Source organism: Globicephala melas, chromosome 11 (genome assembly GCF_963455315.2).
Source record: "Globicephala melas chromosome 11, mGloMel1.2, whole genome shotgun sequence".
In the NCBI taxonomy this organism is placed as follows: Eukaryota; Metazoa; Chordata; class Mammalia; order Artiodactyla; family Delphinidae; genus Globicephala; species Globicephala melas.
Genome location: NC_083324.2, coordinates 70327119 through 70352101, shown reverse-complemented (window position 1 = coordinate 70352101; position 24983 = coordinate 70327119). Strand labels below are relative to the sequence as shown.

The 24983-nt window shown below is 48.9% G+C and overlaps 1 protein-coding gene across 4 annotated transcripts in view; it reads left to right on the top strand.

The window, feature by feature from the left end:
* Positions 1-24983, top strand: part of CCND3 (cyclin D3) — an 89564-nt gene that overhangs the window by 62149 nt on the left and 2432 nt on the right. Inside the window, exons 1-3 of one of the 4 annotated variants that reach the window (XM_030870759.3) lie at positions 20080-20427; positions 21297-21512; positions 24821-24980. In XM_030870759.3, coding sequence (XP_030726619.1) covers positions 20230-20427; positions 21297-21512; positions 24821-24980 — 574 coding nt within the window. In that variant the 5' untranslated portion in view covers positions 20080-20229. Of the gene's footprint in view, positions 1-20079; positions 20428-21144; positions 21165-21296; positions 21513-24820; positions 24981-24983 lie in introns of those variants that run through there. The other 3 variants (XM_060307725.2, XM_030870760.3, XM_070046700.1) reach the window with 3 other exon arrangements.

The following is a 24983-nucleotide window of genomic DNA, read 5'->3' as shown; positions in this document are numbered from 1 at the left end:
TTGATTATTCATTCAAGCATTCATTCGTGTTTTAATTTATTCACTGAGGAGACTCAGGGGAAGATGAGGAAGAAGAGAGTAGAATATACTTCCTCCTGGTGAACTATTTTTAGAACAGGTGCTGGGTGGTGTCAACCTTCCAGGGGCAGGGAGCTGGGCTGCCCAGGAGGCCCCCAGCGAGTCCGGCCTTGGGAGCCGGGACTTGATACTCCGCCACCGCCCCACCCCTTTCAAAATGTCCTCCATGACTCAGCAAAGAAACCATGGGTCTGAAATCAGAGATGAGGGCAAAAAACCCTCAAAAATGCTGTCTTTTCCTGGAGGAATTTCCCTTTCATGTGTCTCATTCCTCTGCTAGGGAATCCAGGAAGCCTTTGGCCTGTGGTCAGCTGTGACCCCAAGTCTGGTTTCCTGGGACTCAGCCCTCCTCCTCCTGCATCCTCCCCAGGCCTGGGGACAAGGTCAGTTTTTCTTCTTCAGTGGTCTCTGGTTTGAGGCCGCTGGGGGCTTGCCCAGTCCATGTCTCCTTAGCTTGTCCTTAAATCATTAACTCCAGATCCTGGACCTCTCAGTTTCCTCCTCTGTAAAGCGGGGATAACAATAAATTTGAGGATTAAAATAATTAATTTATGTAGCACATTTAGAACCATGCCTGACACACAGAACATATAACTGTTTCTATTGTTCTTGTTATCATTAATTATGAAGCAGATATTCGTACCTGGAGGAGACTTGGATGAACTTGTGCTAAACTTCTTCTCTTTCCATTTGTTCCAACCTCACCCCAGAATGTGTGTGAATTCTCAATTATCCATGTTGCAGAGAGCTTCAAGGGGCAACTGCAAATGAGGGAATATATGAATAAATTAGAAAGCTCCCGGTTGCCCTTTGACAATGAAATTCTTGTAAATGGATAGGAGGCATGACTCAATAGATTGTTGGTTTGGGAATAACCACATTCATCCTGGGAGGGGATGGCCCTCTGAGAATGTACGATCCTAGGAGAGACAGACCTTCCTTCTAAGAGGTAGTTTACGGATAGACTGAGAAATTCAGCATGAAGATATATAGGGAGGAGGGAGTAATTCCTTGCTGGAGTGGGACTTGTGGCTCAGCCCTGGACGTGTTTCATAACCACCTGGGGATAAACATACAGAACCTGGGCCCCAGGCCTGGAGATTCTGGTCTCCCGGTCTGGGAGTGGAGTAGGGGCATCAGAATTCTTCATAAGCTCGGCGGTTCCCTGGTAGCCTAGTGGGCCTAGTGGTCAAGATTCCAGGCTTTCACTGCCGTGGCCCGGGTTCAATCCCTGGTTGGGGAACTGAGATCCTGAAAGCCACGTGGCGCCGCTGAAAAAAAAGGATTCTTCACCAGTTCACCAAGTGATCAGGAATGAAGCCAAGTAAATGGAGACAACGTAATAATTACAACACATACCATAAACTGGATGTTGGAGGTGCATTTCTCTCCCTCAGAACCACCCCTACAAGCAGCTTATATGATCCCCATTTTATAGGTGAGAAGGCTGAGGGTCAAGGTCACACAGCAGAGCCTGTATTTTAATCTAGATCTGAGTCTACAGGCCTAATAGATAATATTTTTGTTACATTCCACACTGCAGGAGGTCAGCCTGGAAGAAACTTCCCAGAAATTGAAATTAAGATCCTCTGCTCTGAGGTAAACTATAAAATCGATACATAATGGGTCAGAGTAAAAATAGGCAAAATGATCTAAAGAGACACAGAGGCTTCTAGAGCCAAGGAGGGCTCGACCTTAACCCTTGGCCTCTGTTAACGTATCTGAAGAAAGAATGCGTCAGTGGGGCTAGGGGGTGCTTGGACTGAGAGAGGGGTCCTGGCGCTGCTGACCTCTGGCGGCATCGTGATCTGACATCAGCTGTTTGCTTCAGCTTTCTCCCTTCTCTCCCCACCTCTCGGGCTGTTGTTCCCTCCCGAGGCCCCTCTTTCTCCACTTACCCCTTGGATGTGGGTGATCTCTGTATTCTGCTCTCCCACATTTCCTAGGTGGCAGCATCCAGTCCGGGGCTGGGTTGCCTGTGCTGAGGACTTCAGAGGTGCATGCATACCCCTGTCATCCAGGCTCAAGGCATCCAGGTCAAGGTCGGAGAGAGGGGAGGGTGTCTGCAGCCAGGGCCAGAGCTCACACTCCAGCGGGGCCCATGTTGGCTGTGGACCTTAAAGGTTATTTTTTTAGTCTCAGTCTCTTTACCTGTGAAATGGGATAGTAATGCCTACCTTAGATGATTGTTGTGAGAATGAAAATAGACTCGGCATTCCAAGCGCACGGTAAGGACTCTATAAATGACACCTATTTATTATGTCTGGCCGGTGTGGGACTTCACTTGAATGTGGACACTTCAACGGCAACCTGTGAAACAGAGAATCTTTTCCCCTAAATCTGTTCTTCCACTTAGATTCCTAATCCTAGGAAACAGAAACACCTTCCTCCAAATTGCCGAAGCCAGACTCCCGAGAGTAGGCCTGGACTCTTCTCCCCACCACCATCCAAACGGCCACCGAGTTCCAGTGATTCTGTCTCCTGCATTTCTTCTATTATCATAAGCTGCCCTTGGAATATCTCACTAAGTTATTACAAGAACCTCTTAACTGCTCACTTAGTTTACTCTTCCTGAAACTCCAGATGCTTATGTACTCAGGTTCTGGTGCAGATGAAAACCCTTTAATAGCTCTCCATTGCCTTGGGGGCACAGCTCAGATTCTGCTGCAGCCACAAAGGCCTTCATGATCTGCCCTGCCTTCTGTCCGGCCTCCGTTCTTGCCACCATCCTGTCCTGCGCCCTACCTGCTGGCAGTGCTGAACCACACAGCAAATATTCCTGGTCCTTGCACCTCACTAAGTCTTCACTAGGAGAAAAACCACACACACACACACACACACACACACACACAGACACACACACACACACACACACAGACACACACACACACACACACACACACACACACACACACACACACACACACACACACACACACACACACACACCCTGGAGCCCTTCTCCCGAGGTTTCTATCTGTTTTTCCAACAGGACTCTGAGCCCCCAGCTCCCCTTGGGCATCTCTGGGTGCCTGGCATCTCTGAGAGCAGGAGGCTCTCCTAATAAAGTGTAACATTGCATGGGGTGGGCCATGCACAGTTCTGTACAGTTTACAGCCTCACACCTCTGTGGGATCCGTTTGCTTCACTCATCCATTCTGCTGCATTTGTTGAACACTTCCCTCAAGCCCTGGTCCAGGCACTGGGGATGTGGCAGGGTTAGGAGGATGGGAATTCTAGAGGTAGGGGAAGTGGCTCCCATTTTATCTAAAAAGGCCGGGAAAGCCTCTCTGAGAAGGTGACCAGTGAGCAGAGGCATGAGAGAAGGGGGAAGGGTGCTGTGTGGGAATCTAGGGGAAGAGTGGTCCAGGCAGATGGAATAGCCAGGACAAAGGGAATCACTAGCCCCATTTGACAGATGAGGAAGGCAAGAGTCTAGGTTAAGTCATCCAAAGTCACAGGGTAAGTGGCCACGCTGGGTTTCAAACCCCAGTTCTGTAACTCTTTTTTTTTTTTTTTTTTGCGGTACGCGGGCCTTTCACTGCTGTGGCCTCTCCCGTTGCAGAGCACAGGCTCCGGACACGCAGGCTCAGCGGCCATGGCTCACGGGCCCAGCCGCTCCGCGGCATGTGGGATCTTCCCGGACCAGGGCGCGAACCCGTGTCCCCTGCATCGGCAGGCGGACTCTCAACCACTGCGCCACCAGGAAGCCCCCAGCCAGTTCTGTAACTCTTGACTCACAATGTCGGCCGTTGCTCTACACGGTCTTTTTATTTATTTATTTGTGCTAGGTCTTAGTTATGGCATGCAAATTCTTAGTTGCAGCATGCATGTGGGATCTAGTTCCCTGACCAGGGATCGAACCCAGGCCCCCTGCATTGGGAGCGCGGAGTCTTAACCACTGCGCCACCAGGGAAGTCCCTACACGGTCTTTTGTGGGAACAGTGGGCGCCTTGGCTGAGGACAGGCTGCTCTGTTCACCATGACACACTCTGGTTGGACTTTGACTTCCCGTGTCAATGACAGCATGGGCGGATCAGCTGGGATTGAGGTTCACCTGTGGCTCTGTTTTTCTGTTTTGTCTCTCCGTTTCTTTCCACGGCCTTTATTGGAGACAATTAGATTGTGTCTACTCCACAGGCAGCCTCAAGAAACACACTTTCTCCTGCAAAGCTGAGGACCCGACCCTGAATTATGATGACTTCGCAAAGGCACACTCCTCCTGCCTGGTCAGTAGTCAGGGTGGCCTCTGTGGACCCTGTATCTCACCCCACAGCTCCCTTCAGACTTCAGCAGAGAAACTGAGGCGAGCGTCTCTGCAGAAGTGATATATGAGCTGGCCTTGAAGGACATGGAGCATTTGAAGAGCGGTGGGGATGTGGGGTTTAGGCAGAAAGCAGTGTGTGGGCTGAGTAGGAGCATCCGTGTTGGACACTCAGTGGCCCTGGAGTATAGGTCGGAAGGGGTGGGGGGATTGGAGGGGAGATAAAGCTGGAGGGAGAATTTAGGGTAGATCATGGCAGCCTTTTTTTTTAATGGCCGACTTTGCACGTCCATTTCGGATAAGTGGTCTGGATTTTGCCCTGTAGACACAGAGATTTTAAGGTTTAAAGAAGCAAAGGGAGCACGTGTGCATTCCTGAAGTTTTGAAAGAGTGGTTGGGCAATCCTGGGGAACACAGGCTGGAGAGGGTGAATGGAGGTAGAGAGACCATGGGAAGAGAGTATTGCAGCAGTGCTAGGCTTAGCTGGGAGTACCGGAGCCTTGAATGGAGGGGCCAGAGTCCAGAGACATTTTGGAAGTAGAGGTGACAGGATCTGCTTATAGATTGATGTGGAAACTCGGATCCAGAGGAGCTGAGAAAGACTAATGTCCACGTTTTCATCTTGGGTGACCCAGTGGATCATGGTTAACCAACACAGAATGCAAAAAAAAAGGAGAGATAGGTTTCGAGCATCTTGTGTTCGAGGTGTCTGTGTGACATCCAGGTGGGGGTGTGGGCTGGGAGTTCGGGATGAAGGTTAGAGCTGGAGAAACATGAAAGCTGAGGCTGAAGGAATAGGGTGAGGTCTCAGAGGTGTACGTGAGAGGAGAAAACCAGGGCCTGGGCTTAAGCCCTGGAAGATGTTTTTGTAGTTCTAGAGGCAGATGGAGTATGGAGGAGCGAGGGGAGCTGTGGATGAGGGTTTTGATTAAGGCATCACTGGGGCTATTTGACACACCTCAGCATTCGATGGTAGGTGATGGAGGGCACATCTCAGGGAGAGCACACGGTTGACCCAGTCGGGGTTATCTGCTCAGAGGCACTCAGACCAGGGGTGCTTCCGGTCAGCCTGGACTTGTTTACGTGGCCTTTGTGCCGGCTGCCTTCTTCCTCTGCACACGCCCAGCCTCCCGCTGTTGAGGGGAAACTTCTGAAAGTGGGTATCCTGATCTCTCCCCATTATTCTCCAGGAAGCTCAGCCTAGGGCTTTGCACCCTGTAGGGCACCGGATGTGGGTGCTGAATGACCAAGCAGAATGGATGACAGCGGGGAGCTTGGTCTGCTGCTTCTCCTTGAGTACCTTTTTAAGGAGAACATATCGTTTTGTGGAGTGGGTATAACCTGCTCCCTGAATCTTGAGTTGCTTCAGGCTTGCTTCATCCATTGGTCCATCCATCTGTTCTGGATCAGACTTTTCCAGTGTAAACATCTACTAAAAGTTGAGTACTTTGAATATGGGATTGGGGGGCTCCCAGCACTTTTCACGCATAAGCTTACTTACATTACAACAGGCCTCTGAGGCAGATATTACTACCCTATTTTGCAGACGAGGAATCAGATCATTTCTCCCAGGTCACACAAGAAGTCAGTGGCAGAGGTGGGATTCAGCCCAAGTTTAACTCAAAAGCCCTTATGCTGTCAATCATTCATGCTAAGGCCACCCTAGGTAAAAGATGATCATATAATTTATTAATCCAATCTGGAGTGCTTTTTAAAATTTATTTATTTACTTTTGGCTGCATTGGGTCTTCATTGCTGCGCGTGGGCCTTGTCCAGTTGCGGCGAGCTGGGGCTACTCTTCTTTGAGGTGCGCAGGCTTCTCACTGCGTTGCTTCTCTTGTTGCAGAGCACGGGCTCTAGGCGTGTGGGCTTCAGTAGTTGTGGCACACAGGCTCAGTAGTTGTGACTCACGGGCTCTAGAGCGCAGGCTCAGTAGTTGCGGTGCACAGGCTTCGTTGCTCCGCAGCATGTGGGATCTTCTCGGACCAGGGATCGAACCCGTATCCCCTGCATTGGCAAGTGGATTCTTAACCACTGCGCCATCGGGGAAGTCCCTCTGTTTAACATTTGGAGGAACTGCCGAATTGTTTTCCAAAGTGGCCGCACCATTTTACATTCCCATCAGCAGTGTAGGAGGGCTCCAATTTCTCCACATCCTCACCAACACTTGTTATTCCAAACTGGGCACTTTTGAGAGTGAAAGGGTGCACCATTAATAATTATATCAGGACAACCAGTACTAACTGGAACATATTCTACTTAGCTACAAAAAGATTAGAAGATTCAATTCCTGATTTCAGGGAACTTTCTGGCCACAGGATGAGTCAAAGCCCCAAAACCCACATACTTGAGTCAATTGAAGAATCAAGCAAAGGTAAATTATTAAGAAGGAAAGCAAAAAAAAAAAAAAAAAGAAAAAGAAAAAAGGAAAGCAAAGTACATTTTGTTTCCCCCAGGAGACTGTATTTTCTTTAAGAGAAAAGAGCTGTCTTATTTGTCGTTGTATTCATGGCCCCAGGAGGATCTTGGCATTTGATAGCATGTCAATGAAGATCTGTGGAATAAATGAATGAGAGAATTAATGATTCAAACACTCTTGGAGGGAATGTTAAAAAAAAAAGAAAAGAAAAAGTCACCTAGCTTGGATTTGTGAGTTTGGGGGAAAGATGGATCTTTTCTAAAAATGTATTTTTTTGCTCAGTGTTTTAACAACACTAATGACAATTTAAAAAGGAAAAAGTGAATAACCTACAATTAGAGGGATCTTAAACTGGATTTTGCAAGTGTGAATGACTGAACAGAGGTGGAGGAAAGGCCTTCCAAGCAGGGGAGTTGCCTGAGCAGGGAGTCCAGAACCACAGCCATGTCTTTATCCTACAGGAGGTTAACAAATTTGGGGAATAAAAAGATGTGGTACCCACCCCCAGGAGTTTCCAGTTTTTGGGGAAACAATGAAAACAGTCTGTAATAACCTTTCACTGGTTGTGTGCCCTTGGGCAAGTCATTTCCCCTCTTTGGGCATCAACAATCCTTTTGTCTTAAAATTTCCCTGAGTCTTTCAATCTTACAACCCTGCAAGTTTCCTGGAATTGGTGGGCCAGGAGCTAGGCCTTGAAGGAAGGAGCTAGATTTGGAGAAAGGATGCCAGTGGTGGGTGATAAGGTCCTGAGGTGGGCTGGAGTGCTCCAGCTAAGATAAAATGGGATGGGGTGCCTTGGCCCTCTTGAAGGAGAACTTTAAAAGCCAGGCTGGTTGACTTTTAAATTTGACCTGATAAGCAGGTCCTTGGACTGGAGATGAAAGGCATGTCTGTGAGAGATTAATCTGATGGCTCTGGGCCACGGATCCTGGATCTGTGTGGAAGCAGGGTGAAGACCTAGGGCCTCTCAGGGAGGCTTCTGCAATAGTAATGTAGGCCCAGCCTTTCAAAAGAGGGTTTGAGACTCCTTCGGTTAGTTTTATGATACACATGGGTTCCATGGAGTTTCATTTTCCTAACCATAAGTAATTTAAACCATTATTTTTATAACAGTTATGACTGTATGATGGACCACATGCAAAATGTATATACAATTTTAAGGCAGAATATTAGACTTTCAGGTTTGCAGAAGGCAATTTTAGATTATGCAACCAGATTCCTCAGAGAGATGAATTCTCTCTGCTGTCAAGGGGGTTTACTTTGGTGGAAAATTTTGAGAAATTTGTTAAAAGCCTACTGGAGGAATAGGAAGAGTGGGATCTAAGTGAGCTTCAGAGAATGGTTTTGTTGGGCCAGGTAACTAATTGGATATAGGAAACCCAAGAAAGGAAGAAATCCAAGATGGCTTAATATCTCAGGACTCTGAAGAAAGGTGATGCTATTCATTAAAAAATGTACAGGTTAAGAGAGGGGTGGGAAATGATGGTCTGCCTTGAGAACATTGGGCACGGGTGGCCTTGAGAACATTGGGCACAGGTGGCCTTGAGAACAAAGGACTGGTTAGGATGGCCATGGAGGAGGAAGCAGTAACCCTTGGTCTTTCCCTGCCTTTGCTAAGGCCCTCAAAACTCTGTCCAGTGGCCTGGCACGCTTGGCACTTTGCCTGGTTTATTTTTAGTGTATCACTACTAAATAAGATGTTTACTGTAAGATTTTATTAGATGCCCTATATCAGACTAAGAAAGTTTCCATCTATCCCTTCTTTGACAAGAGTTTTTTCATATTGTAAATGGATGTTGAATTTTATCAAAAACTTTTTTGGCTTCTGTTGATGTGATCATATGATTTTTTTCCCCTTTAATCTTTTAGTGTGATGAATTATATCGAGGTTTTCAAAATAAACTACCATGCATTAAAAAAATTTTTTTTCTATTTGTTTATTTACCTTATTTATTTAGTTTGGCTGTGTTGGGTCTTCGTTGCTGCACAAGGGCTTTCTCTAGTTGCGGTGAGTGGGGACTACTCTTCGTCGAGGTGCGCAGTCTTCTCATCGTGGTGGCTTCTCTTGTTGTGGAGCACGGGCTGTAGGCGCACAGCCTTCAGTAGCTGCAGCTCATGGGCTCAGTGGCTGTGGCTCGCAGGCTCTAGAGCGTAGGCTCAGTAGTTGTGGTGCACGGGCTTAGTTGCTCCGCGGCATGTGGGATCTTCCCGGACCAGGGATAGAACCCGTGTCCCCTGCATTGGCAGGCGGATTCTCAACCACTGCACCACCAGGGAAGCCCCTACCATGCATTTTTGGTATAAAGTCAATAACATATTGCCCTTTTTATATATTGCTGGAGTCAGTTTGCTAATATCTTGCTTAGGATTTTACATTCATGTTCATAAGTGTAATTTTCTTTTCTCATTTTGTACTCGTTGGGTTTTGGAATCAAAGTTACACTAAAAATGAGTTGAGATGTGAACCCTCTTCTTACATTCTCTGCAAGAGTTTGTATAAGATTGAAATTACTGTTTTCTTGAATGTCTGGTGGAGTTCTTTGCCTGTTTGCTATCAAAGGCTGTCCTATCACGTGGGATAGTAGAGAAAGGAACTTTTATTTGGGGAGTGAAAGTAGCTTAAAGCAATAAGGAAAATATACTATCTCACACATCACAAAAAGCCCAGAGGTAGGTGGTTCCAAGATTGGTTAATTCAGCCGCTCAACAACATCAGGGAGGGAAATTTGTTCTGATCGTTCAGCTGTCATTCTCAGGTGTCAGCTCCTTCTCTCATTATTGCAAGATGGGTGCAGCTACTCTGGGCATCACGGCAACATGGTTAAGAGTGTGGGTTCTGTAGCCAAACCTGGTTTCAGATCCCATAGCTATCTGACATTGGGTAAATCGCTTAACCTCTCCGTCAGATGGAATGATAGCAGTGCTTTACCTCAGAAGTTTAATGTTATATGGATTAAATGAATTAGTTTTTTAAACTCTTAGAATAGTGCACATAGTAAGCATCCAATAAATATTAGCACATCTTACTCCATTCTCACCTGAGGCAGAAATGAATCTATTTTTCTCTTGCACCCCACTTACTGAAGCCCCCTTATTAGACTTACTTCACACCTTATGGCCAGAATAGGACAACTGCCCATTCCTAAACCAGCTGTGGAATTATCATGATTTGGTTTGGAAGAATTTAGGTTCAACCTCTGAGACAGGGGAGTGTCGGGCCTCCCCTGAAACAACCATCTGATACCACAACAAAATCTGGGTTCTGTTTGCGAGGCCGAAGTTGGGGTGGTGACAGTGGGGACTCTGCGCGTGGCACAAAGAGGGGCAGAGTAGGAGTCCCCATCCCTACTGTTGTCCACAGTATTCCTTGGAATCACTCCTCAGATTTGCCTAGCACTTCACAGTTTACTTCATGCTTTCTAACTCATGCATTATCACATCTGGTCTCGGAACCATTCTCTAAGCAGTTTGGCCTCTTGTTATCCTCTTTTATAGATGGGGAAACAGGCTCCCAGAGTTGAGGTGCTTGCTTGGTTCTGTGTTTATAGCTGGTACAGAGCTGGGTCCTGGGACTTAAATTGAGGTCTTCAGATTCAAAACTCTGCCTTTTGGGGTTTTTTTTTGGCCACATCACGAGGCATGCATGATCTTAGTCCCTGACCAGGGATCAAACGCATGCCCTCTGCAGTGGAAGCATGGAGTCCTAACCACGGGACTGCCAGGGAATTCCCCAGACTCTGCCCTTTTATTCCTCTTCCACGAATTCCCAACTGTCTGTCATTTACATGCTGTCCTCACAGCTGCCACATCCATGTGCCTCCTCTGCTATTGTCTACTTCATATTTTCAAAATTAACAGTTTTTCATTAAATAATGTCTCTTAAAAGGAAGCTTGATAGGACTTCCCTGGTGGAGCACTGGTTAAGAATCCACCTGCCAATGCAGGGGACACGGGTTCGAGCCCTGGTACGGGAAGATCCCACATGGCACGGAGCAACTAAACCTGTGCGCCACAACTACTGAGCCTGCGCTCTAAAGCCTGCGAGCCACAACTACTGAGCCCACGTGCCACAACTACTGAGCCCGCGTGCTGCAACTACGGAAGCCCGTGCGCTGGCGCCCATGCTCGGCAACAAGAGAAACCACTGCAATGAGAAGCCCGCGCACCGCAACGAAGAGTAGCCCCCGCTCACTGCAACTAGAGAAAGCCCGCGCACAGCAGCAAAGACTGAACACAGCCAAAAACAAATAAATAACATAAATAAATTTTAAAAAATAAAAAAGGAAGCGTGGTAAAGCCCCAGGTTTGATGTTCTGGTACATATACAACTTTTGAATGAGCGCAAAACTGTTAAAAACTGTTATTCAGGATTAGAACTCCTGCCCTGGCGCCTGCGTTCGAATCCCACCTCTGACGAGGTAGCACACACTCTCTACCCAGATGCCCGTGGACCTCACATTTTAGGGTGCAGCAGCCCCCTTCCAAGCCCCAGCCTTGCGACTTTGCCTGACGGCTGTTCTGGCTGTCAGCCCCCTTGCCATGCCCACCACCACCCAGGAAAGCTGGAGGTGCTGGTGCTTAATTCCAGACCCACCTCCATCCCCAGCAGCCCTCAACCATGGCTGTTAGGAGTTGATGGACAGGTGTCCCTGTTCCCTCGCCCTGCCCCTCAGAAGCAGGTCCCCCAAGGCATGGGGCCTTTCATCATCTACCAGAGTTCCCAGAAGGACTGAGTGCCACTACCCCACAGTGGTAACTGACCCAGTGATGCATTCTTTACCGGCTTCCTTCCTCTCGGGTCTCATTTCCCCACTCTTTCAGGTGCTTCCTGGAATCACCTCCCAGGTACATTACTTCACTTGAATCCTTGTCTCAGAGTCGGCTTCTGAGGAGCCCAAACTAAGACAACCACTTGCTCACTGTCTGGTGTTGGGTGTTACCTAACTTCCCTGTGTCTCTCTCTTCCCATCTGTTATAGGAGGGTAATAAGAGCACCTGTGCCTCTTAGAGTGAATTGGTAAAGCTCTCAGTGCCTGGCTAAGAGAAAGTGCTTAGCAAGGGGGATGTACTACTATTATTACTACCTAAAATTCCCAACTGTGGGTAGGTGCCCCACAGTTGGGAGCTAAACTTTCTCTGGGTGCCCCCTTCTTGCCTCTCCCCTCTGATGCCCCCACCTACCCTCTGAGCTCCTTCAGTCCCACTTCTTCCGCCGTAGGCTGCTTCATGGGATTCAGGTGCCCAGGATCACCCCACCCCTACCACTCCCACTGCAGCCCACCCTGCCCATCACACACAGATCACGTTGCCTGCCTCTGATGGGAGTTGCAGATGCCCAGGTAAATAAGTCTTCTGTCCTAATGACATCTTGGGATTCTCCATGATGCAGGATCACCATAGTCATCCAGTCCAGACTGGAAGCTCTTAAAACGGAGGCTTCTCATCTCTGACTCGGGTCCAGCATGTTCCAGTAAGTGTGGATTGTTAACCGTCACTGCTACCTTTATTGAGCACTTACTATGAGCCTGGGGCTGTTGTAGGTACTTTCTCTGTATTCATCCTTGCACCCACCCTATGAGGTATGTGCTATTACTATCCCCATTTTGCAGATGAGAAGCCTAGGACAGAGAAGTTAAGTAACCTGGCCAAGATCACACAACCGGCAAACAGCAACCTAACTCCAGAGCCTCTCTTACTTTTCGTGATGCTAAGCTGGTGCAGGGCTATCTCGTGCCTAGAATGAAGAATACTGGCTTCCTTGCTTCCCAGCTGAAAGTCCAAAGACCAGTCTCTCTTTGCCAGGTATTTTGCTATAGCAAGTTACCCATCCAAACCTGAGGCCCAGATCTCACCTCACCCTTAGCTGTGGAACAGGAATATCAAACAGGAAGGTCTCATTTATTCAGAACCCTGGCAGCCAGAACAAGGGAGAAAAAGCACATGTGTGAATATATAGGTTGTCTTCTCATTTTATGATAAGGAGAGACTTGACGGGTTCAGGCCAGTACCTGAGGTTTCTTTTCACAAGCAACGTATGGAGTAGAGATTGCAAACTGCTCCCTGCCCATCAGATCCAGCCCATAGAGCATGTGTGTGCCTTGGAAACTAAAGGAATTGGATGGCTCCTTACCACGGTGTAGCAAAAGGCTGGGGCTAAGCAGAGCCTCCTGGCTTTGTGGGGGGAACACATGCTGTCCACTGTGCCCAGCCCCACCCCTCCCCACTGACCCTGTGCTCTAGAGCTCCTCACTGACCACGAGTGAGTTGCCATTTATCATGCAACTTGTGCTGGTGTTTTTCTCACGTCCAGCTTGTCTCATTCATGCATTCATTCATTCATGCAAAAAAGATGTTTTGAACACTTACTGTGTACCAGGCACCATTTGGTTTCGGTGGGGTGGTGAGGGAATGGGCAAACTATAAACAGAACATGAAGGTAGAGTATAGTGTATGTTAGTGGTTAGTGGTAAGCAGAAAAATAAAGCGGTGAAAGGGCCCAGGGAGAATCAGGGTTGGGGTAGGATGGCCAGAAAAGGCTATATGAGAAATGTGACTGAGTTAAAGCCCAAAGGCAGTGAGGGAGGGGCTTTGGGGACATCAAGGGGCAGAACACTGCAGGCAAATGAAACAGCAAATACAAAGGGGACATGTACACCTGGTATGTTCCCAGAGTAACAAGGAGACCAGTGTGGCCAGAGCAGAGTGAGTGAGAGATAATCATACGAGTGAATGGAGAGCCTTGGGGGGTTGAGACTAGACTGGATGGGGCAAGGGTGGACCAGTGATGCCCGTCAGGAGGCCACCACCCCAATCCAAGCAACAGATGATGCCGCTGAGGCCAGGGTGGTAGCCGTAGAAATAGAGAAAAGGCAAAGATTGGAGATGTGTTTTGGACATAGAACCAATCAGAAATGGGTGATGTGTTGGATGTGGGAGACCAGTTAGGACAAAGAATTGAATTTGGACCAGGGAGGTAGCAGAGGAAGAGAAGAAAAGAGGGTGGATTCTGGAGATATTTTGAAAGTAGATGAGCCATGCCCTGCCGATGGATGGATGTGGGATTTGAAAGAACAGAGTCAAGAATGACACCGAGTGTTTTGGCCTGAGCAGTTGGAAGGATGGAGTTGCCATGTGCTGATAAGGGGAAGCTGGTGCGAGGAGCAGGTTTGTTGAGGGAAAGCTTAGGATATCCGTTTTGGAGAAGTTGAGTCTGAAGGTGCCTATTGGACATCTGTGTGGAGTTGCCGAGAAGGCAGCCTCCTGTGTAAAACAGAAACAGAAAACAGGTCAACTCACGTGCCTGCTCTGATTTGGTAGCCCTGTCCAGAGTGCTGTGTTGACATTTTTAAAAAATTATTTTAAAAATTATTTATTTGGTTGCACTGGGTCTTAGTTGCGGCAGGCGGGCTCCTTAGTTGCAACATATGGGCTCCTTAGTTGCGGCATGCATGTGGGATCCAGTTCCCAGCCAGGGATCAAACCTGAGCCCCACGCATTGGAGCGCTGAGTCTTAACCACTGCACCACCAGGGAAGTCCCGGTGTTAACACTTTTTTTAAAAAGATAAATTTATTTATTTGTTTATTTATTTTTGGCTGCGTTGGGTCTTTGTTGCTGCGCGCGGGTTTTCTCTGGCTGCGTCCAGCGGGGACCACTCTTTGTTGCGGTGCGCGGGCTTCTCATTGCGGTGGCTTCTCTTGTTGCAGAACACGGGCTCTAGGCGCATGGGCTTCAGTAGTTGCAGCACGTAGGCTCAGAAGTTGTGGCTCGCAGGCTCTAAAGCACAGGCTCAGTCGTTGTGGCGCACGGGCTTAGTTGCTCCGTGGCATGTGGGATCTTCCCGAACCAGGGCTCGAACCTGTGTCCCCTGCATTGGCAGGCAGATTCTTAACCACTTCACCACCAGGGAAGTCCCCGGTGTTAAAATTTTTAAGACCCATTCAGGCTCAATGGGAAAGAGTTTCTTGATCAATAGTGAAACCTGTCTTGGGAGCTGGATAGACAAATAATGGCGAACACTGGGTGTAAGACATTCCACTGTAGAGTGGGAAGAAAATGTGAAAAATTCTATTCTATGTATTTTTGTCTTACTCTTTACATTTTCTTTGTATGTTCTGTAATGTACATAATATGTTAGAGTAGCAGGTTTGGACATAGTTTATAAATGAAGTAGTCTGTATCCGTTGGAAGAGTATGCTTAGTTTTTACTGAGGAATAGATGAACAAAAACTTTTGGAGATTACTGATCTGAAATATTTTAAAACAGATGCTGAAAATAGTGACCTGGATTACTGTAAGCCCTGAAGTGTCTCCTGAATCCTAAAAAAAAAAAATGTTGTTCAGTTTAGTTTAAGGCTTAATTAAAACAATTGGCTTTCCAAAATACCAGTGTTACCAGACTTTTTTTTTTTTTTTGGCCACAGCGCATGGCATGTGGGATCTTAGTTCCCCCATCAGGGATCAAACCCGTGCCCCCTGCAGTGGAAACACAGAGTCTTAACCATTGGACCACCAGGGAAGTCCATCAAAGACTTTAAAAAAGGGTGAGGAACTGTTCTAGAGTAAAGGAGATTAAAGAGGTAACAATGCAAACACAATCCTCGAATGGATCTTGGGTTGAGAAAGCAAAAAGCTATGAAAGGCTATTACTGGAACAACTGGGGACCTTTGTATGTAGATTGTCTGTGGTATTGTATTAGTATGCAATTTCTAATTGGGATCATTGTTTCATGGTTACTGGGAGACTGTTGCATTCTTAGGAGACACAGGCTGAAGAACGTAGGGGTAAGGAGTCATGATGTCTGTAATTAGGTCTCAAATAGTTCAGCAAAATACACGTAGGAATTTAGGTGAAGGGTGTGTTAGTGGTCACTGTGCTATTCTTGTAGCTTTCCTGTAGTTTTGAAATATTTCCAAGTAAAAATTTGGGGGGAAATAGTATTCATATAAGTTTCTCCAGTTCTCGGAAAACTAGGAATCCGATAAAGGCACGTTAGACCGCTTTTCATATACTGGATTGTTTCATTGACCAGAACACTTGTCGTCTTCATCCCTTCTGAAGCAAAGAATTTGCCAAATCTTTCCCACCACTACAGTAATCCCTGGCATTTTATATTTTCCAGGTGCCTCCACATCCATCATATTACATTTATTATCATAAATAGTCCCTATAGATAAAGAAATTTGTGCCTGTAAATTCCACAATCACGATGAACTTTTTTTTTCAATGGCTCACCATATGCCAGGCACTGTTCTGTGTGTTTGACACGAATGAGTGCATTTCATCCTCCCAACCACACTTAGGGGGGGTATTACTGATAGTTAAGTCCACTAGGGGATTGTAAGTAAAGAAAAAAGTATGGGAGACCCCTGTAAGTTAATAATCACTTAAGAAAGCAGGGTTGCAAAACCGAGCAGCCTTGCTTAGCAACAAAACCCTGCAACATAAGCACGGTTTCATTACTATCATTCTCATTTTCAGAAAAGGAAACTGAGGCACAGAGAGGTGGTATAATTTGCCCAAAGTCACACAGCCAGGGAGGGTGGAGTGACAGAGCAGTGTGTCCCCGGGCCCTGCAGTGTTCACCACCAGCCCCCTGACCATGTACTTCACACGGTGATCTGGATCATCTAAGTTTGTTGGAGCTGCCATTCCAGAAGGAGGGCTTCTGGTCCTCAAATTTTGCTTTTCTCTGAGGGGTTCCGGGTGTATGTTCATAGGAGAAAGGGTACTCCTTGAAAGAGGGAACAACGACAACAGCAAAACTACCATCTTTGAATGCTCATATGGGCCAGGCACAGGCAAGATGCTTTCTGCCTGGTTAGTCCTCAGAACCCCTGTGCGGGGTAAAACTATTATTATCTTCATTGGACCAAAGAGCAAACGGTGGAGCCAGGCTTTGAACACAAGCAGCCTGACCCCGCTGCATTGCCCCAGCCCCCCACCCAGGCTGCCTTGCCTTTACCTGTCATCTCAATGGGTCTGAAGGTAACAGCTATAGAATGTAGCCTGTGGGGTGATGGGCCTCACCCATCACCTTGTCCACCCCCTCAGTTCTCAAATGGGGACATTTCAATGCTGACGAGGAGGAGGAGTGGGAGAAGGAAGAAGAAGAAGAAAGCATTGCATCCTTCCTCCTTGGGGCTTTTCATCTGGCCTGTGACATTCCATTCCCACCCCTCTAATTTGCCATTTCATTGAGCAACTTTTTCTAATTGAATGCACCTGGGCAGAAACTCCTCCCCATATTGGCCCTGGTCAGTGCTTTGTCTTTTTTTTTCTTCTTTTATGAAAAATACAAGGGGAGCCCCTATTTCTTTGAGGTGGAGGTGCTTGGTGAAGTTCCCAAGCAGATCAGCCAGCCCTCCAGAAACTCTTCTGCCTTGGCGCTGTGTTGAGCTCACCTACCTCCTTGTAGGACAGCCGGCTTGTAGCTGACCTTGGCCTGGAGGCCCAGGATGACTCTGCTCTGGGCATGGCAGTCCCAGCTAGGGGCGAGGCAGAAGTATCCTTCAAAAGGCCCTGCTCACCAGGAGCCACCTTCCACAGGGCGCAGGTGTTCCCCTTCCTCAGTAAACCAACAACTAATAAGTCAATTCGCACTCATGAAGGAGCACAAGAGGCAGTAGAATAAAGTAGTTAAGAGCATGAATTCTGCAGGCGGACTCCCTAGGTTGAATCATGCCTCTACCACTTATTAGCTTTGGGACCTTGGGCAAATTATTTAGCCACTCTGAGTACAGGTTTCCCTTTCTGTAAAATGTGGGGAAATAATAATATACTTCTGAAAAAAGTAAAAAATACTGGTGATTTACTGTCTCATCAAAGATGCACAATCTTCTTAACTGAACAGTCCTACTCAATAATTCTGAAAGTAAAGAAACATCTTCCTTCAGGACAGATCTGGTTTCTGGTTATGTATTTAACTTCAAAAGGCTACATTTTTTCGTCCCCCTAAAAGCCCTTTACACTTCAACATCTTTGCCTCCCCATAACTTCGTATCTGATCTTTATAATTTTAGATTCATTGTTGTCCTTAACAAAAGAGTGCAATGCAATGATTAGTTAACTAAAGGAGCTTCTTGTTTGTATTTTTGAAGAGAGTAGACGACTTGCAAGATCAGACAAGGTACACAGCACACAGTCACGCTGACACAACAAGAGCTGTTGAATTTAAAAATTTATGCAGATTACTAATAAACCACTTTTCATCTCGCCAGTTGGTAGAGGTGCTTTTTTTTTTTAAGTAGATATCTAATGTTTGTTCATTAGATTGGTTCAGCCTTTCAGCAGGGAAATTTGGTAATAAGAACTGTATCAAAAGCCTTAGAATGTTTCATAACCTCTGATTGAGAAATTCCACTTCTAGAAATTAATTCACTTCTAGAAATAATCATGAGTGTGCACAAAGATATTACCACAAAAATATTTTACAGTATTATTTCTAATAGAGAAGAACTAGAAACTATCTAAATTGCCAACAATACAGGTTTGGTGAAATACATTATGATCTATTCACTCAATGGCATACTAGGAAGTCATTAAAAATATGTTGAAGAATATTTAATGAGATGGAAAATGTGTTGACAGTATACTTTTTAGTGAAAAAAAACAGCTTACAAAACTTTGCAGAATGATCTCATTTTTAAAAATATATGTGTTTATTCAGAGAATAATTTTAGAAAAATAAACATTGACATTTTAAAGGGTTATCTGGATGGTGCAATTGTGAGTAATTATTATTTCCTTTTTTGTGTGACTTATCAGTATTTTCTGTTTTCTACAATGCAGATGAATATTTCCATGATATGAAAACAACAAAAAATTATTATATAAAAAAGAACAATTCATTGAGAAAATGCTTAACGCAGAGCTTGCCTCTTATATAGGGTGTCATTGCTCTAGTAACTCGCTTCCTTAGCGTCTCCTCTCCTTGGAGGACCCCAGGAGAGGCAGGGATCCCCAAGGCCTCCTCCCATTTGGAGCATTACTGGAGGCTTGTGGTTTGCCTCCTGGTCATGTGGAATCCAGCTTTGGACAAACTGCAAAGTCCCAAAGTTTGGGAGGTAGAAGAAATGGCAACTGGAAGATTTTATATAGAGTCTGAGCAAGAAACTCCTCCAAAAAGGAGCTAGTTTTGGACTTCCATGGTGGCGCAGTTATTAAGAATCCACCTGCCCATGCAGGGGACACAGGTTCGAGCCCTGGTCCAGGAAGATCCCACGTGCTGGGGAGCAACTAAGCCCGTGAGCCACAACTACTGAGCCCACATGCCTAGAGCCTGTGCTCCGCAACAAGAGAAGCCACCACAGTGAGAAGCCAGCCCCCTCTCGCTGCTACTAGAGAAAACCCGTGCACAGCAACGAAGATCCAACGCAGCCAAAAATAGATAAATTTATTTTTTATAAAAGAAACTGGTAAAAAAATATATATATATAGATTGAAAAAAAGAGGAGCTAGTTTCTCTGCCCATGTTTTCCTCAAACAGAAACTAAGGCCGACTTCAGGGTTTGTCCAAGGCCACACAGCCAATTTGATGACAAGGTGAGGCCTTGAAGCCATGGCCTTTCCACCCTGTTGTATTTCTAAAATGTACTGATTTAGACTATCTCTTCTCACACTTTAATATGCACAGGAATCACCAGGGATCTTGTTGAAATGCAGATTTTGATCCAGCAGGTCAGGGATGGGCCTGAGGGTCTGCATTTCTAACCAGCCCTCAGGCGATGAAGATGTTGCTGGTCTGGGGATCAGTTTAAGTAGCAATGGTGTAGAGCACAGATTCTAGAGCCAGATCGTCAGCTTCCCAGTCCTAGCTCTGCTGCAGACAAACTATTATCATAGTTACTGTACTTCAGTTTTCTCAACCGCAGAATCAGTATGACTTAACTCCTAGCTTTTTCGTGAAGATTTAATAAGTGCTTAGAACACTCTTCACTAAGAACTAGCTGTTTTATTATTATTTATATTCCCTAGAGCAAGCAGCCAAGGGCGAAGCACGGTTTGACGAATGAATGAATAAATAAACTTTGGAGTCCTTCCTGGGCGACTGGAGTCAGAGAAGCAAAATGGGAGGGCTCGGAGGTGGGGAAGTGGCCCACCTCGAAAGAACTTCTCTCCACCGGGTGGTCAGAAGGACCCGGAGCGCCCGGAAGCCGGCCGGCCCGCGCCGCGGGGACCAATGCGGTCGCCCGGGGGGAGGGGGAGCGCCCGCCAGCCCTTTCCGTCTGGGCGCCGGAGGCCCCGCCCCCTGGAACGTCGCGACGTCCGAGCATTCCACGGTTGCTACTCGGTCGCGAGGGGCGGGGCGCCTGTCAGGGAAGCGGCGCGCTCGGCGGCGGGGGCGGGCTGAGGCTCCGCCGCGCAGTGCCAGCGCCAGCACTAGACCCGCGCCCCGCGCTCTCCGGCCCGCCGCCTGCGTTCTGGCTCGCGAGCCCGCACTCCCGCCCTGCCCGTGCGCTGCCCGAGTATGGAGCTGCTGTGCTGCGAGGGCACCCGGCACGCGCCCCGGGCCGGGCCGGACCCGCGGCTGCTGGGGGACCAGCGTGTCCTGCAGAGCTTGCTCCGCCTGGAAGAGCGCTACGTGCCCCGCGCCTCTTACTTCCAGTGTGTGCAGAGGGAGATCAAGCCGCACATGCGGAAGATGCTGGCGTACTGGATGCTGGAGGTACCGCCCGGAGGGTCTCCCCTCCCCCGCCACCCCGGCGTCCCCGGCTTGGGACATCCTGGTCCCAACAACAATCAGCAAGATGTTTCTGTGGCGCAGATCCTCGGGGCCTGGCCTTTCACTCCTTTCACTCGTGCACCCTACCCGGCTGCCTCCCTGGTGTCCCTTTCTTTCCCTTCTCCAACCCTGACTTTGACTGCCAGTTGTTTGGCACCCCAAGTAACCCTCTCTTCGGGCCGGAAAAGCGGGACAAGGGCCACCCTCTCCCCTCCGGCTTCTTTCAGCGTCTCCCCCCTCGCTCCCCCGCCCGGTCTTCTAGGGAGAGCGCGCCTGGAAAACCCTGGGCTCGGCCGCCCCCGCCGCAGAGCCGGTTCCTGTGTGTCGCGGGGTTCTGGCGGGGAAGGCGGTGGGGTGGCGCGCTGTTCCGGCAGTCAGGGAAATGAAAAGTGCGGGAGGCAGCCGCTGGCGTCTCCTCCCTTCCCTTTGGGTGTGTGCACTGGGTGGCGGTAATGGGGTTTAAGGTCCCAGTTCTCTGGGTCCCGTGGGTGACTCTTCCGTCCCCTCTCACCCTCGGTATTGGTGGGGGGGGGGCAGTCTCAGTTTGGAATCCTTAAGGGAGGAAGCCTCTGGCGTACCCCGCTTCCTCCCACCCCCGGGGGGAAGGAGGCACCGCAGAGGAAGTGGAGGGGGGACAACACCTTGGGGAAGGCGCATCCTGCGTATTAGTCCTTGTCACTGTAAGTACACCTACCCCCTCCCGATTCTTGCTCCCTATTCCACTTCCCTTCAGCGCACCGCCCCCCCCCCCCTTTAGTGCTGCTGCGTTTCCTTTGCCTCTGCCCCAGAAATGACTGTGCGCCCTCCCCCAGGTGTGTGAGGAGCAGCGCTGTGAGGAGGAAGTCTTCCCCCTGGCCATGAACTACCTGGATCGCTACCTGTCCTGCGTCCCCACCCGCAAGGCGCAGTTGCAGCTCCTGGGTGCGGTCTGCATGCTGCTGGCCTCCAAGCTGCGCGAGACTACGCCCCTGACCATCGAAAAACTCTGCATCTACACCGACCACTCTGTCTCTCCCCGCCAGCTGCGGGTGCGTGCATAATCCTCCCCACCCCCCAACACACACTGCCTCCTCACTTACCAGGAAAAGGAAAGCTAAGACCCTCAAGAGGCTTTCTGTCCCTAGGGAGGGTAGCAGAGGCTTTTTTTTTTTTTTTTTTTGATAAGAGATGGGACAGTGTGGTGTGATAGTCAGGGTAGCCCCAAGCCCAGGCTTGCACTGCCAGCGTGAACCAAACCCCTTCTCCTGACCTCCAGTGGGTGCCACTCCTTCCTGGTCTTTCCCCCAGATAGCAACAAGTCAAACTGCATGTCTACACTCACTAGTACTTTGCCTCTGGGTTTACACAGCCACCATGAGTTATTTATTGGCAGCAGCAGGACATGCCTACGCACCCCCCCTGGAGTGGGGGAGTGGAATGTGCTTCATGTGGGGGAGGGGGGCCTCCCTGGTTGAGTCTTTATCCCAGTGTGTGGACTTTGTGATTGAAAAGCCTCCCAGAGCAGATTATAGCCAGGGTTGCTGTAAGGAAGGGCCAAGGCGTTTCATCCCACCTTCTTTCCTTCCTTTTATATCCCAGGAGAAACAGCTCCTTCCTAATTCTCCATTCGCTAGCCTCACTCTGGGAAACTTGAGCAGCTGCTTCAGGCCTGTGGAATCATCTCTTCTTTTCCTCTTTAGCCAAAGGCCAGAGCTGAGGCACAGACTGGGGCTGAGCTGCAGCTGCTTCCGATGTGATAATGATGCCCTGTCCCCTGGCCCACCCACTCTGACCAAGGTCTTTCATAACACTGTGGGGAGCTGCTGTCACTCCTGTGGTTTGGGAAGTGGCTCCCTGGGCCTCTTGCTGGGAACTTGGGCTGGGCTCTTCCCGAGGCAGGACAGGGGAGACACCGGTTCTCTTTCCCCACTGAGCCTGGAGAGGAGGTGGGGGAGCTGCTTGGATCTGGAAGAGGTTATTTAGGGCGTGCAGATCGTCTCCCGAGGGGCGGGGGTGGGGGGAGACGGGTGAGCTGGCACCTTCCTCCACCTTGCTCTACAGCGGCCCAGTCTTCTCTTGACCCGGAGAGGAGTCTCTGGGCCCCATCTCCCGGGGAGGAGGGCAGCGTGCAGGCTGCTGTGATTGGCTGGCCAAGAAGCCAGGGTACTGGGGCCCCCGAGTGCTGCTTGTCGAGGAACGGGATTCCTCTTCCTGCCAAGTAGCTCTCGGAGATGGGAGTAGGAGGCCGGAGTTGGGAATCCGGGAGGCCCCACAGCTCTTTGTGATGAATCTGGTAGTTTTTGGCAAGTCTAGTTTTTGGTAGTTTTTGGCAAACCAGTGGAGCTGGTTTTCAGGGCTAATGAGCAAGATGTGTTTGGAGGGGTTTAGGCTAGAAGGTGACTTCCTTTTTTGTGAAAAGATTAGGATGGCGTGTGTGCCTTTATGTGAGGAGAGTTTTTCAGAACAGGCCAAAAGTCCTCCCCATGCCTGAGCTGGGGGGTGGAGTATGCCGATCAATGACTTCCTAGAAGGTCAGAGTTGGAAGGGACCTCAGAGAGCTCCAGTCAGTCCAAATCCTCATGCCACAGAGAAGGCTGGGGCCCAGAGAAGGAAGGAAAGAAAGGTCCTGCCTCAGCATTGCACTGAGGTTGAGGAGAATTTGGATGTTCTAGCACTCAGGTGGCCTTAGAGGTTAGGGACGTGATGGAAGCTGCCAGGGGTGTGTTCTTGGCCAAGTGAGGGCTGAGATTCTCAGGGGCTGCCCTGATACAGGGTAAGGTGGCTGCCCTCCCTCACGCAGGACCCTATGCCTCCCCACAGGGAAAGCCCCACTCCAAGTTGCCTTCTAGATGTTTCCTTGGATGCTAGGTGCTTTCTGTTCACTTCTTTTTTTCCCCTAAAGGTTTCTTTTTTTTAAAAAAATTAATTAGGCTGCATTGGGTCTTCGTTGCCACATGTGGGCTTTCTCTGGTTGCAGCGAGCAGGAGTTATACTCTTCCTTGTGGTGCACAGGCTTCTCATTGCGGTGGCTTCTCTTGGTGCGAAGCACAGGCTCTAGGCACGCGGGCTCAGTAGTTGTGGCTCACAGGCTCTAGAGCGCAGGCTCAGTCGTTGTGGTGCATGGGCTTAGTTGCTCCGCGGCATGTGGGATCTTCCCGGACCGGGCTCAAACCTGTGTCCCCGGCACTGGCAGGCAGATTCTTAATCACTGTGCCAGCAGGCAAGTCCCTCTGTTCACTTCTGAGTTAGGAGTTTGACCACTGGGACAAGCACCGGGAGTAGAATGCTAGCTTCTCTGCCCAACTTCTTCCCGCTCCAGGCTGGGCTGTTTTCTGTGGGGCTCTGTGAGAGGTTCAAGAGGATGACACCTAGGTGGGGCCAGGAGAGGGACAGTGTGACTGGGAGCCTAAAAGAGGTTGGATGGGGTTGCCATTTCTACCTCAGTAAGGGGTCAAACCCATGAGTTCCTTCCTGAGATAAAACAATGAAGAAATCCTCATGTGTGCAACTCAGAAGTGGGGCCAGGGCTGGGAACCCCAGATGAGTGGATTGGGGTGGGGCTCCCAGCCTCCCTCCAGGACCTAGCAGTGGTATAGAGGCTAGGGCAGGCAGAGAGATGGTTTGATCCCTCAGGGATCATCTGGACCCATCCTGTTTGGTTTGGCCTCCACTTCTCTTCCTAAGACTCAAATGGCACTAGGCACTATGGGTTCCAGCCAAAGAGGTAGAGTGGGGTGCTCTATCTCAGCCCTACACCCCAATGTCCCACCAAGGGGATGTGGGTTGGGTTGGGCAACCTCCACTTTGAGGAACCTCAGGGTTGGCTCAGCAGCTGTGTCACAGGAGGTGTGGCCTCATGCTCACCCCAGTTGCTTCAAAGAGGTGTGGACTTGGATGGGATGCTGAGTTGGGGGCAGGCTAGTGAGCTCCCCTTTCACAGATCCTTGGGATTATGGAGAATCTTTCTGCTTCGTGCCAGAGGAGCCTCAAGTTCATGGTGATGGTGGCGGTGATCTGCTGCTGCAGTCTTTTCTTTCAACCCTGGCTGGAGAAGTGCTCAGAGCCTTGCAGGAAGTCAGGAGAAGGCCTGGATTACTGGATCCCAAAGATAACCCAGCAGAACTAAAAGAGATAATTCTTGTAAAGCATGTAGTTCTGGCATCTAGGAAATGATCAATAGGGCTCAAAGCAAGTGCCCCCACCTCTTCCCTGCCACAGTGCCAGTCCTTACATTCAAAAGCAGAACTGGGGTCCTGACCTTCAAGTGTGATGCGCTTCCCTCCCTGTGAGACCTCTGCTTTACTCCCTCCTCTTCCTTTCTTTAGCCACTGACCCTACCCTCTTCCTCAACCTCCAGGACTGGGAGGTGCTGGTCCTGGGGAAGCTCAAGTGGGACCTGGCTGCCGTGATTGCCCATGATTTCCTGGCCCTGATTCTGCACCGGCTCTCTCTGCCCCGTGACCGACAGGCCTTGGTCAAGAAGCACGCCCAGACTTTTTTGGCCCTCTGTGCTACAGGTA